Source organism: Aquarana catesbeiana, linkage group LG02 (genome assembly GCF_042186555.1).
Source record: "Aquarana catesbeiana isolate 2022-GZ linkage group LG02, ASM4218655v1, whole genome shotgun sequence".
Lineage (NCBI taxonomy): Eukaryota > Metazoa > Chordata > Amphibia > Anura > Ranidae > Aquarana > Aquarana catesbeiana.
The window spans coordinates 501,589,121-501,604,290 of NC_133325.1; the positions used below are offsets into that span (position 1 = coordinate 501,589,121).

General features: G+C 39.5%; 1 protein-coding gene across 1 annotated transcript in view; it reads right to left on the bottom strand.

The window, feature by feature from the left end:
• Window positions 1–154: 154 nt before the first annotated feature.
• Window positions 155–15,170, bottom strand: part of ADORA3 (adenosine A3 receptor) — a 59,469-nt gene continuing 44,453 nt past the window's right edge. The window contains exon 2 of the mRNA XM_073615743.1: window positions 155–2,167. Coding sequence (XP_073471844.1) covers window positions 1,546–2,167 — 622 coding nt within the window. The 3' untranslated portion in view covers window positions 155–1,545. The remainder of the gene's footprint in view (window positions 2,168–15,170) is intronic.

Below are 15,170 nucleotides of genomic sequence, written 5' to 3' on the forward strand. Positions count from 1 at the left end.
GTTAAATATATGAGTGTCATAGCAAAGAGTCTGAATACTTAGGACCATGTGATATTTTAGTTTTTCTTTTTTAATACATCTGCAAAAATGTCAACAATTCTGTGTTTTTCTGTCAATATGGGGTGCTGTGTGTACATTAATGAGGAAAAAAAATAAACTTTAAATGATTTTAGCAAATGGTTACAATATAACAAAGAGTGAAAAATGTAAGGGGGTCTGAATACTTTCCGTCCCCACTGTATATTTTGTAATTATATGTATATTTGACAGCAATATTTGGTTAATACTTAGTAGTTGTCCTTTACCGCTATTTTTAACAGTGGGGTTCTATGTGTTGGCCGACTCACTGAAGGCATCTCTTAGTATACCTTGCCTCTAGTAGCCAGTCTAGATATCTTTGTATTTAATATAAGAAAAAAATGGAAGGACAAAATATGTCAAAACTGTAGGAAAAATAGCCTAAAATAATTCTAATAAAATCTAAATATTATTTACACACAATAAGCACAATCTGCTATGATTAATCTGAAATGAATGCATACTCTTGAAAATCAGTTTTTATAGCTTTCTTTAAACCTATAATGTATTGGAGTCACAGTCATACCAATTAAACAGTAGCAAAGTGTCAGATTATTAGTGCACAAAAATGCAGCACGACCAAAACAATTGTTCTAATTCAGGCAATCAATATAAAATCCACTTCTGTGCCTACATGCAAAACTCAGTGCTTTTTTACACTATAACATACACAGTGGTAAGGTCAATGTATGCCTTGTCCTTAAACCAGGGCTGATAATCAATCCAGGAATTTTCTCCAGATTTATACTCAAATGTTCATCAATCTTCCTCCTCTGGTTAGCACTTTCTTCAGCAACAATCACTCCAAAAAGAACCAACAGCCTCCCATAGTGTGGTATTTCTTAAATATAGCCTCTCTTTATTAATAAACCCTTATAAGCCACTCACAAAATCAGTGCACTTACATCCAGTGCACAAAGAGTATTGCTACATTTAAACATCAGAGCACTGCCCCCTAATGAATAACATCAACCTTGGTGTATGTGTATAACTTCAGCTTACTTCTGGTTCTGGGCATGGTGATGTCACATGACCCCATCCCTGATGTGTTTCGTCATGTGACTCTTGACTGGAAAAAAAGTGGCTTTCACAGCTTGTGGTGGCAGACATGGTACTGCTGAACAAAAGGAGAAATCTTGCACAATAATTTGGTTTGTTTTTGATCGATCATTTTTTCATTTATTTTATTTTTGTTACACTTGTGTGTGTGTGTGTGTGTGTTATATTGTAAATAAGCACTGAGTTTTGCATACAGGCACAGAAGTGTATTTTGTATTGATTGTCTGAATTAGAGCGATTGTTTTGGTTGCACTGCACTTTTGTATACTTATTTCCAGTTGGTGTGGGAACACATGACAGTGGGTTAGCGGCAACACACACTTATTTTGTTTTAGACTATTGTTGGTAATGCAGGGTATATATTTATAAAAGAATATATAAGAGAATAGTATGATAGTGGGCATATAGTCATTCGACACAGTCTTGAGATATCTCATCCAGCGTGTGCTCCCCACTCGAACTTTCACTCACTTTGTGTAGGATATATGTTCTTATAATTTGGGAATATGAGTCTTTAAATTTCTTAATTTTAAAAGCATAGATAATGGGATTCATTGCTGAATTGGCATGGGACAGCAGTATGGCTACAGATATGAACCACTTAAATGCACTGGAATATTGAGTGACTTTAGCATAGTAAATATAACAATTACAAATAGACAATGGCAACCAGCTGATTGCAAATAGCAAAAAAACCAGGGCAAGGGATTTTGCAGTCTTGTATTCCTTGCCATAGAAAATTCCCCTTCTTCCAGTATTTGAAATGTTTTTTCTGATATGTTTTCTGATTAGATAGAAAACTTCAATATATAAAGCCAAAATAACCAACATGGGAAGAAAAACCCATCCAAAAATATTAAAGTAGACCATGTACTCCATCTTCATAACATCAAGGAACTTGCATTCCAGGTAGTTTGATTCGGGCTTTTTATTCCATCCGAACATTGGAACCAGCCCTACCAAAAAGGACAATATCCAAACAAACCAGATGGACAGATAAATTCGTCTTGGTGTAATCACAATTTTATACCTGCAAAAAAAAGTAAAAAGTAATATGATTATTGTTTATTTTTTACAATAACTTCATTCCAAAGTAAAAAAAAATACATTTTTTTTATTTTGCAATTACTGATATGGTCCAACATATTTTTTTTAACACTGTTTGTATTTTCTTGAATGGACATATGTAAATATATAGATGACATAATTTATCATATAGAGTATGATATTGTATTAAGTGATGTTACAAGGGAATTCATGGAGAAATCAAGAGTTGCAAAATAGCTGTTGGCTGGATTTTAACCTTGTAGCTGGATTGTAGCAAATGGAAAGAAAGACTGTCGTGAGTGGCTATCATAATTTAATTTAACCCTTTGGGGAGCTGAGCCCTAAATTTGATAAACTCCAAGATCTGTGAGGCTATAACTTAATGGTGGTCTGTGGAGGTGTCTCCACCAGGAGATTGTAAGTGCCACACACGTACTGTTTGACCATTAGATATCTCCTCAGAGTTCCTCCCTGTACCCTTAAAGTGACTGCACCACTAAATGAAATTTGTACAATAAATGAGTCTCTGTAAACATCGCAGATCTCTGCAGTAGTGATGAGAAACCACTGGCTGAAAATCCTACAGCACCCATCACTTCTGAGCGTGCTTAATGATTCAAGCCTCCAACACCTGTATCGCTGGATGGATTTGCTCTTGGGAGGAACCACAGTGTGCAACAGGGAACCAGGAATTTGACACTTCTGTAGGTGTTGATTCTGTAGGACCTTTAGCCAGCTATTTCTCTTCACTGCAGAGATCAGTAGCATGAGCAACCAGAAGGGAATCGTTTTATTACTTGTTTGCAGGAAGCCATTTATTGTACAAATATATTCAGTTACTTTAGGGATTTAAGTGGGGAATTAAGTGGGGAAAGAGGAGGAGGAGACCTGATGCTGAGTCATTTTGGATGGATGAACCTAGAGATTTTAAAATTAAATTAAGATTGAAAGACTTTTTAATGGGTGTTCTGTCTTTTTTCACAGCTATTTACCATTCAACTCCAAATGCATGCTCACTTTTTAGTTATTAACATTATACTGAAAGTTTCATTATATGACTGTGGTAATGGGTCTTACTGTCTGGTACACAGCTTTACTGACTCTGGTAATATGTATGTGCTTTCACTGGTCATGTGGTCATGGGTTGGTATTCATGGCTCCCCCCCCCCCCCCGAGGTGTAATTAGAACCTTCAGGGCCCCGGGGCAAGAAACCATAAATCTCGGGTCCTTTAATCCACCATTGTGGGGCCCTTTCACATGTCCTGCAGCAGGCCTTCTTCCTGCCATCTTGGGTAGGGTTGCCACTGTTTCTTCAAGCCAAACCGGAACACTTTAGCGGTGCACAGCAATTTTTTTGTAGTATACACTATACATATATTTTGTTATTAAATAACATTTCTAATCATATGGATTTAATCACAAGAGTCCATCTATAAATCAGAGTCCACAGAGTTCCCTATTACATCTGAACTTGCTGAATTCCCCTGTGAATCTGAACTCTCCGAGTTCCCCTTTACATCTGAACTCATCGAGTTCCCCTTTACATTTAAACTCGCCGAGTTCCCCTTTACATCTGAACTCACCGAATTAACCTTTACATCTGAATTCGCTGAGTTCCCCTTTACACCTGAACTCACCGAGTTCCCCTTTACATTTAAACTCGCTGAGTTCCCCTTTACATTTGAACTTGCTGAGTTCCCTTACACTGTAAGGGGGGACTCTTTGGACTCTGAGAGTCTGGGGACTATCATTTAAGGAGGAACACTAAGAACTCTGATGTAAGGAGGGGCTCTGATGTAAATGGGAACACTGCAGACTCTGGTGTAAAGGGTAACTCTGATGTAAGGGGGTCTCTGGTAACCAGAGCCCCCACATACATAAGAGTCAACAGAGCCCCCTTACATCAGAGTCAACAGAGCCTCCTTACATCAGAGTCAACAGAGCCACCTTACATCAGAGTCAACAGAGCCCCCTTACATCAGAGTCCTCAGAGCCCCCCTTACATCAGAGTCTGCAGAACTCCCTTTCATCAGAGTCTGCAAAATTTCACTGTTAGGGGTGCTCTGAGAACCCCTTATTTAATGGGCTCTGATGTAAGGGGGAACACTGTGGACTCTGGTGTAAAGGTGAAAAGGTGAACTCTGATGTAAGCGGGTCTCTGCTCACTAAAGACCCCCTTACATCAGAGTCCACAGAGCAACCCTTACATCTATGTTCCCTTTTACATCTGTTTTCTCCCCAGGAAGGAATTAGGCTCAAGCAGTCTGCGTCTGCATATCCTCCGTGATCTGGTAAAAAAAGTATGAAATGTACAAATAAAATGGATGAAACTGAAAAACAAGTTTACCCACAAACTGTAAACTTGCGTTTTCCCATGGCCAGAGGTCAAAACATTCCTATCCTGAACATGATTCTTCCGCATTCAGGGGGGGTTGAAGCTCACCTAAACACAGCAGCTCCTAAACTCTGTTAAAAGCCTATGTGTACATTGACACACAGGGTTTTTTTGGAGTTGAGTTACAAACTTTGGCAAAAAAAAATGCTGAAAGCTCCTAAACTCAAGTTTAGGAGCTGCCTTAACTCAAGCCTTAGACAGCATAAGGGTTACGAACACAAATTAGTAGCCCCAGGGCACATCACCTGGTGTCGCCACCTCCAGCTGATGTCATTGACCTAGCATGCAATGGTCGGTGATGTGTCACAGTTGACGTCACAAGGTGGCTCCGCCCCTTACCTATTCAAGAACTGTCAGATGGCGGAGCAGGCAGTTGGGGTTAGCCTTCCGCTGACCTTTTTTTTTGTCTTTTTTCGAGTTCGGCGGTGCAGCAGGGTCGTGATTGATGATGGATCTGCATAGGGGGACTTCATTTTTTATTTTTAATAAAGGAATTGTCAAAATTATGTGTGTTTTTATTTCTTTTTGACACTTTTTTTGGTGAATGAGTAGGGGTACAATGTACCCCTACTCATTCACATAAGGGGGCTGGGATCTAGGGTTCCCCTTGTTAAAGAGGGCTTCCAGATTCCCATAAGCCCCCTGCCCACAGACCTCCACAACCACCGCCCAGGGTTGTTGGGAAGAGGCCCTTGTCCCCATCAACATGGGGACAAGGTGCTTTGGGGCAGGGGGGCAGAGTTCAAAGCACCACCCCCCCATGTTGAGGGCATGTGGCCTGGTATGGTTCAGGAGGGGGAGTGCTTGCTCATCCCCTCCTTTCCTGGCCTGCCAGGCTGCATGCTCGGATAAGGGTTTGGTATGGATTTTGGGAGGACCCCACGCCATTTTTTTTTTTTTTACATTTTGGCATGGGGTTCCCCTCAAAATCCATACCTGACCTAAGAGTTTGGTATGTTTATTGGGGGGGACCTGATGCTGTTTTTTTTTCTTTTTCATTTCGGCGACCCCCCACGTCATTTTTTTTTTTCACGTTTTTTTTATTGCCGGCAATGGGTTTTTTCTTTATATATGTCAGTTTTGCTGCAGCAGGTTCTATACACAGTCAAAATGCATCACTTTACAGGCAGACTAAGGGGACTCTCAGGCACTATATTTAAAGGAATTTTTCATTTTTATTGTTTCACTTTAAGCATCTTTAAAAACTATATTTTTTTAAAAACATTTTTTTGCATTGATACATGTCCACCAGGGCAGTACTGGGGCCCCATACCCATTTTATGGCTAATAACTTGCATATGAGCCTTCAAAATAGGGACTTTTGATTTTTCAAGTTTGAGTTCCATAGACTTCAAGATGGTTTGCGGTTCGGGTGTGAACTTCTTCCATGTTCGGGAGTTCTGGTGCGGACCAAATTAGACATTTTATGTGTGTGTTCTTTTTAAGTGTGTGTATTTGATCACTTCATTTGATGTGTTTGCTAATTGAGCGTGACCCACAGATTTCACTTGTCTCAGGTCTGTGTACTCCAGCGAGGGTTCACAATACAATTCACTGTGGCAATAAATGCATACTCTTAAGAAACCCACTCCATTCCTAGCTGGAGAACATCCGGCATTATCTAGCCGTTTCCTTCCCAGCCTTATTGCCCCTGTCCCCAGCCAAATTTATACTGCTCAGGAAAAGTTTTCGTGTCCTGAAGATGATAATAATCATTTTAATTAGCACTATTTCAATTACTAAATGTAATGGGAGTTACCTTGCAGTCAGAAAGAACACACATTTAATTTAGTAAGGTGACCTCTGTGGGAATATACCAGTTTTAAAAGGTAGAGGTAAAGTAGCATTGACAAGAGTAATCCATCTACTCAGCGTTGGAGGAGAGGTGGATAACCAACATAATTTTCCAAATTAAAAATACCAATGCCAGAAATAGCAATGAGTCAGTAGTGTTCTGTGAAATTAGCACTACTTTACCTAGTAGGCAAAGTTTGAGGTCAAGGGGGTTTTGGCAGCAAATACAAATACATTTATTGGATTGAAGACAAAATGCATTCATAACAGAGCAGTCCTAAAATAGGTGGTAAAAAAATGGTATCAGTAGAGATCTCTTTTCCTGTTTTGTGAGTTTCCAAACCACAGACTGATTTAATCAGTAATTACTTGTAAACTGCTGTTGGATTTAACCCAAATGGTACACACTGTATTATGAAAAACTGGTGTTTTAAACAGTAGAAGACTAGTTACTAGTCACAGAATAGTGCATTTGGTTTACTAATTGGGATTTGTCCATACTAGTATATTTTAAAAAATATTGACGTGAACATCAGTTTTACAGATAAATTAACATAAAAAAATTATAAGTGTATTTAGCTTACACCCAGGTAATATTACATTACAGTACTGCCAGGTACTACAAGGTCCTGTGCTTTAAGGGCTCTCTGCCAGGAGGCAAGAACCTGTATGCAGCTTCCTGGAAGAGTTGGTGCTGGCCCTGCCTTTTGCTTGCTTTGTGCATATGCCAATTCTACAAGGGTACAGATCTTTAGGGTACCTATGTAGAGAGAAGCTTGTTGTTGTCCAAGGATTATACTGCTCATCAGGATAAAGATAAATATGAACAGCTCAGTAATGCTCCATTCTCATACATGCAGGGCTGGTATCTGTGCTGAGTTCGGTGGTTTTCATTAAGCAGTTCAGGTGCAATTCAGGTGCGAATTTGACACTGAAATTACACCTGAACTGGACTGAAAATTCCACAGGACCCCTTTAAAATTTGCACAGCAACCGGCCCGCATATATGTGAACCGGCTCTATTGAAAGCTGGTCTGGTTCAAATGTTATGCGAACCGGATGCAGTTCAAATTGCATATGTGAAAGGAGCCTAAAAAATAAAATAACCAAACCGGATTTTGCTGCAACATTCATTTCAGTCCACAGATTTCGCCTGCCTGCTTTTTTTAGTGTCTGATTTTTTTTTTTGTGTTGTGTCTTGCTCAGTTTGATGTTCAGCATCATTTAACTCGCATCTTCTAAGCCCAGGTTATCATAGACCAGCCTAGCCTGTTACTGGACAATGAAAATCAAGAGATTTACCGATAATTTACACAAACTTACAAAATTACTATTTTGGAATACAGGATTTGTGTTTATAGACTGTGGGTTATATGCAGGCTACCTTCAGGAGATTGGACACTGGCAAAAAAAACCCACCAGCTCAGTGAGAATCCAGTTTTTTTGTAGGTAATAAGGAGTGATTAAGACAAAGAGGTGAGGGGGTGTGTGTCCTGTACTGTACTCCAAGATTTAAAGGGAATTTAAAGGTAAGTAACAGTCCCTGTTATCCTAATTCTATAGTACGGGACACAGGGCTTGTATTCATTCACCATGAGATATACCCAAGCAAGAATCTGAGGGGTGGGAAACAACATAGCACAGCAACAACATGGCAAACAAAACTGCCAATAGGCCCACAAGAAAACAGGGGTCAAAAATAGCTTAAAGCGACTTGTGGCTAAAGCTTGAAGCACCTTGTGGCTAAAACTTACATCAGTTAAGGACTGGACCTGGTAGGACTTGAACAGAGTACAAGGTGGCAGCCTTACAAATTAAGGAAGCAGATGCTTGATACTGAAAGCCTAAAAGACAGCAACAGTCTGGTGGAATGGGCCCTGATAGGGAAAAAAGGGACTCTGTTCCTAAGGGCATAAGCATTGCAAATAAGTTGCCTTATCTACCTTCCAATGGTGAACTGGGAAGTAGGATTCTCTCTATGAGAGCCCACAGGCAGAACAAAGAGCCTGACCATATCCAGGCAAGAAGGACAATTTCCTTGTCATGTTTTGGGGAAGGACAAAAGGAAGAAAGAACTTTACTTTTAGTGGTCTAGAGAGGGTTAAGAGAGCTCCCGGGTGGGTGATATCCACCGCAGGCTTCTTGAAAGAGAGGTGTGGTGGATATTTTCCCTGGGGACTAGAACACCTAAACTAAAGGATTCAATGCCAGATGGGATGTGGATCTCTTTCTTAAATAAGGAAACATTTGCAAATCCATTGGTAGGACTACACTCATACACCCCTCTCCTATGGCCAGTTACTTGTCTAGGGTTATAATGTGTGTTTTCTACATATGTTTTGCAATACCAATTTGTATCAGTTCGTGTTTGTGTGTATACAGCTTTCTTTTTGACAATAATGAAGGTCCATGCCTACACCTTCTCTTTCTAATGACACACACCTACTCTTCATTTTAATTAATTGTGATCATTACAATACAACCCACGAGTGGGTGGAGATTGAAGTAGTATATATGGTCTAGGTTTTTAGTGTGTATTTTGCTGTGAACAAGGCTATTCGCCGAAACATGTAAGCATTTTATCTACTCCTGTGCAGGAAATAAAGATATTCATATGGATGTTGGAGTTGCCGGATACTACTTTTGCTTTATGCTGAATTCTGGTGCATTGAGGACACTATAAAGAGCCAAAGCACCTGAAATTCACGGATCTGTTCCCCGTTGTGAGCGCTGCACTTGTTTCCCATTTCCTTACGGATTGTCTCCTTGCAGTACACCCCAAGCACACAGACTACACTGTCTATTTTTGTTCCTTGGAATCCATACATCCTGATTTTTCTGAATTACATATGACCACAGGCATAAATCTGGAAACCTTGGGACCAGATGGAGACTATGGTGTTGACAACAGTATGGGCAGATTACTTAAGATCTCTCAGGTATACACGAAAGAAAGCTGAAAGCATGGAAAGCTGAAAACGTGTTTAACGAAGGAAACCAGACTGTGGTGGGATCTCACTGGATGGAAACAATATATCAGCAAATCCATGATCCCAAGGGGTTTAATAATTAAAAATAAATCCCGTCTACCGTGTATTTGGACACCTTCCTTGCTGACTGGAATGCCATCCTTTCTAAATGTTCATTGGCATTGATGCAACTAATTGTCTCCCAAGAAGAAAATCTGCTACAAATGATCAATATAGAAATAAAGACTTTAAGAGACCCCCTCCGAACACAATAGTCTCTCGATATTTTTGCAAAAAAAAAAAAAATTAAACTTATATGACCTGTGAACATTAAATCACAAAATTGGCATATGAAGTGTGTTTCAAACAATATTCAATAATAAAATGCAACTCTAGTGAAAGTCCATAAGTAAGTAGTTGCAGCTGGGTCTTGATTCCATCATACGTAAAGAATGCAAACTCACTGGACAGAGATGCTGTCTAACATATAGAACAGCCAAAACCCTTGTTACTTTTTTATTCTCCTCACAGGACATCTATGCAGTATCCAATTAAGATCCGCCAGGTATCAACTCTCTCCAAAACACATCTCATGGACATCAAAGGGAATGATCGCTCTCATCCAATAAAACAAACCACCAACGTCAAAGCAAAAACTTATAGTGTAGTATTAATTGGTGATGTCCTGCGTTAAAATTATTTAAAAACAATAAAACGTTGAGCTTTATTCCTGCCACCACTCTACTATAGTTTGGCGGCACCAGATGTAAGTTTGTGGATACCAGCAACACATGTTTGTGTATTTTATGTATTGTTTTAAAAAAAAAATCGCTTGACATCGCTAGACGCCTATTATGTGATTTAATGTTCAAGGGTGATATAAGTTAAATTTTTTAGAGCGTTGCATTTTTCTGTTTACATATATGATACGGTGTTCTTGTATATCTACACTGATTGCATGCTGCTCTGTGCTTACCAATTAGAGCTGATATACACTACTTTGATCTCTCAATATTTATGCCACTTTGAATGATGACTTACGGGAGCCTAATAATAAACTGGAGCAGGAGATCATGAACACTAAAAGACAAAAATATCTGAGGGATTTACAAAATTACGAGCAAGGAACAATCTGTGTGAAACAGATCAGGAAGACCACACTCAAGCTTAAGAAACAAGAGGAGACACAGACACAACAATCAAAGGCATGTACATTTCGGTTCTCCTGATCTGTCAGACACATAGTCAAAATTTTCTGATGGCACAGATGGGAGATCCTCTGCTACACCACGGAGTTTGGTTTCACCGGTTTTTACCAAGGATGACTCTAGCAAAGATTCTTCAAAAACACCAGCCTGCCATATTCGAAACAAAACACTCAAAAAAGAAAGGACAACAAGGAGAGGAAGACTGAAACATAAAAATGACAAAGTACCCACCCTGAGTAAGGAACAAGAAGGACTAATAGAGGTGACTGATTGTATAAGCAATGTGACTAATGTCGTTAATCTTTTTGATGTTCCTCTAACACCTTCTGAAATCTCAATTCTATCCAAAAGGTCTTTCGTTTGCACCTATGTTTCATTTTGATGTGTATGCAACATTATTAGATGTCAACAGGTTTATTCGCAATATTTTGCTTAGAAAACATTTTTCTATTCCAGTGCAGCCCCCTGAAACCCTCTCAAGTGAATTATGCTAATGATCAAGATGTTCCAGACACTTTCAATTTCTAGGATCTGATTGCAAGGTCCACACTTGAGAGGCTTCAACCGGTATGCATGGTATAGACACAGACGCTACTCACAGAGGCAATAGGTATTTCTATGCGGTTCATACCCAGAGTACGACTGTGGAGAGAGATCTCCTCAGCCTTAAAGCGGGGTTCCACCCAAATTTTGAACATTATCTCTATGCATTCTCTTCCTTGCCTAGATGCTGACATGCTGTGTAAAAAAAATTTAAATCGCCGTAATTACCTTTTTTTTTTCTAATCTTCTTTGCACTTCCTGGTTTTCCTCCCATGGGAGTAGGCGTGTTTCTAGCCTCTCCCAGACCTCCCACAGTCCCTGGGAGCTAGTCTCAGGCTTCCCAGCATGCATTGTGCAACAGCGTCATCACAACATCTCTGCTCCCAGCATTCACCGCATCCTGGAAATACATGCTTGTGGGCTTCAAATGCCCACAATGAAGATGGAAACCGCCTTCAGTGAATTTTATAAGTAATTCTTTACAACGAAATCGGACACAGGCGGACTTATTACACAGAACATGTGAGTAGATAATCATGAGAAGAAAAGTTTGTGAATGAACTCCAAAAAAAAAAAATGATAGATAGGTGGACCCCCGCTTTAAAGAGAGCACTACTGCTACCTCCACCCCGTCAGAGGTAACTTGACTAAATCTGAAAGACAAACTCTCTCTAATCTTAGGGCTTGTCGTAATATTGTAATACACGAGGCGGACAAGGGTGGATCAGTGGTTATCCTTATCTATGAGGATTATAAGACTGAAGCATTGCGTCAGTTACATGATACCTCTACATATCGCCTTTTGGAGAGGGATCCCACTCCCATTTTCAAGCAACAGTTGTCAGATCTTTTGGACATAGGCAGGGAACTGGGGGTTTTAACTCTTAAAATGACTGAATTCCTATAGTCCCAGTATTCCATCACTTACCCAAAGCACATAAGGGTGACTTCTTCGTTAAAGGCAGGCCCATTGTCACGGGCATTGGTTCCCCTTTTGAAAAACTGAGTGAGTGGGTTGATCAGTACCTTCAACCACTTGTCACCAGGCTACTGGGATACATTAGGGACACTTCTGCAGTACTATCTCATATCCAAGATATTGGTAGGATAATTTTTTATGGATCACACTAGACGTCAAATCTTTATACTTTATATATCTTTATACTATCCCACATAATTTGGCCCTGGGTGCTCTTATGTTCCATTTACATCATTATAGCTCTTATGATGCAGAATAAAAGAGTTTTTGATTATGTCAGTAAAATGTTTGTTGGAACATAATTATTGTATTTTTGACCGAGTGTATTATTTACAGACCAGAGGAGCATCCATGGAAGCTAAATTTTCCCCATCTCTTGCTAATCTGTACATGGGTTGGTGGGAGGAGAATTTTCTGTTTTCCCATTTTAACCCATGTGCAGACAGCATCAGATGGTATGGAAGGTACATTGATGATCTGATACTAGTTTGGGACAATTCAGGTTCAGCTCTATTGCCTTTTATATTTTTACCTTAATAATAATCATCTGAATTTTGAATTTTCCTGTGAGATAGGTTCCAGAAGTATTAACTTTTTGGACATTACTCTTACTGATGATCCCACCTCAGGTCTTGTTCACTCCTTCACATTCTGTTAAGGATATGTAATAAAAAGTGCAGTGCTATGAAAAATTAATCAAATGATACAAATATGTGTGTACCAAAAATAAAGTGCAAATGTGCAAATGCTAACCGTGACTGTTGTACAATATTCATATAAAATCAACACAGTGCAAAAACAAGAACACATTAAATGTGAATCTAATATTATATAAAGTGCCTTTACACATATGCAAAAGTTCATAAGTGATTTGAGTTCGTTAGGAGAAATCCTTGTGACACATTGATTCAATGAGGGAAATCACTTGTGAAGTGTGAAGCATAAAATCTAAAACTTGACTTGAATCCCATCACCACAGAGAGATAAGAGGCTTACCGGAAAGCCAGCGACCACCCTTATTCAGGGGGGTCACAAAAAATCACATCAACATGTGAGGGCGATCGCGAATGCGTGATCGCCCTCACATGTTGATGTGATTTTTTTATCCCTTTTTCCAATTCCAATTTTTATCTATTTCAGTCGGATTACTTGGGTGGCATTACCCTCCATGAAAGCACATTTAAAGGTATTATTGCACTATTGGAGTTTTTTTGCTTTTTTGCATATTTGCACTCTGGCATTGTTGCTATCAGATTGGATTTGACTACCGCTAGGTATCTGTGGAGGTCCCCGGTGGGGGATGCCTTGGACATCAGGACATCTCTCCAAGGGATCTCAGATCCAACAAGCATTTTGTGACCCCCCCCTGAATAAAGGTTGGTCACTGGCTTTCCTGTAAGCCTCTTGTTTCTCTGTGGTGACGGGTTTCACATGGTTAAGTTTTAGATTTTATGCTTCACACTTCACACGTGATTTCCCTCATTGAATCCATGTGTCACAAGGATTTCTGCTAAAGAACTCAGCTCACCTTTGAACTTTTGCATATGTGTACAGGAACTTTATATAGTACTGAATTCACATTTAATGTGTTCTTGTTTTTGCACTGTGTTGATTTTACATTAATATTGTACAACAGTCACAGTTAGCATTTGCACATTTGCACTTTATTTTTGGTACACACATATTTGTATAATTTAATTAATTTTTTATAACGCTACACTTTTTATTACGTATTTTGTTCCTGTGCCCAATATCTGGGTTATAGTGCTTAGCTACTGTTTTGTTGTTGTTTTTACCAAGTGCAGATAATACTTGTATTTATTCCGTTAAGAATGTCAGGCAATTCTTTGTTATTGGCATCTAGTTTCCATCATAAACACACCTTTCAGTCTATACTCATGGGGAATATATCAGAACTAGAAGAAACTGCTCCAATACAGGCAGCTTCTATAGGGAATGCAATACCATCAACTCCAGGTTAAAAGGACTGTGGCTGTAATGATTGGCATATCAATAAAGCTGTTTGCATGGTTTCTGGTAAGGACAGACTGTCCCTTATTAACTATAGGTGCACTGCCACTTCAAATAACTCAATTACTTTTGTCACTACTTTTTCTATAGAATTTAATCAAGTCAGAAATATTATTCGCAAAAATCTTCCTGTGTTATCCGCAGATAAATATCTTGTCCCAGTTCTGTCTAGTAGCTATAGATTTTCCAGTGGACATGCTTAAAAGAGAAGTAAAGGTTTTTTTTTTTCAGTTTCATACTTGCCTAGGTGGATGCAGCATCAGTCCGTTGCTGCATCTGTCCCCCGGCGCCTCTACACTGAGAACCGAGCGATTGAACATCGCCGATGGCTCGGTTCTCACAGCTCCCTGAGCAGAGAGCTGCTGACTGTCAATCTGCTCCTCCTCGCTCATTGAAGCTCTGAGTTTTGGAGGGTGAGATAGGTATTAGTCCAGGCACCTGGCGGATCCAGACTTTATTGTCTGGACTGATTCCTGTGATGCCAGCAGAGAGCGGATTTCAGTCCACTCTCTGCTGAAAATGGGTCACAGGAGTGCAAAACGAATTGCACTCCTGTGATCCATAGGAGAAGCCCAACCAAACGAGCTTCGGCTGGATCTTACCGTTGAACTCTGGGCAGCAAATTGTCACCCAGTCTTTTTCAATCATTTTTTCATCAAAATTCATGGCTGGAAACAAAATAATTTTTTGTTGCGGCCTTAATTCATGCTGTTATTGTAATAAACACAGCAAGAGACATAAAACTATTGTTTCTCGGTCCATTGGCAGAGAACTCACAATACAAAATTACATTAACTGCAGCACCAAAAATTTTGTATATGTCATGGAGTGCACTTTATGTGTGCTCCAATATGTGGGTGCACCTTTAGACACCTTCAAAACCAAATTGCAGAAAACTATAATGGTGCTGCCTACAATAATGACAAAAATGTATCTAATGTATCTAGACTTCAATATGTACATGCTGGTAATATGTATGTGTTTACTTTTATTGGTCTAGAGAGGGTTAAGAGAGCTCCCGGGGGAGATATCCACACAGATTTCTTGAAAGAGGGGTATGGTGGGG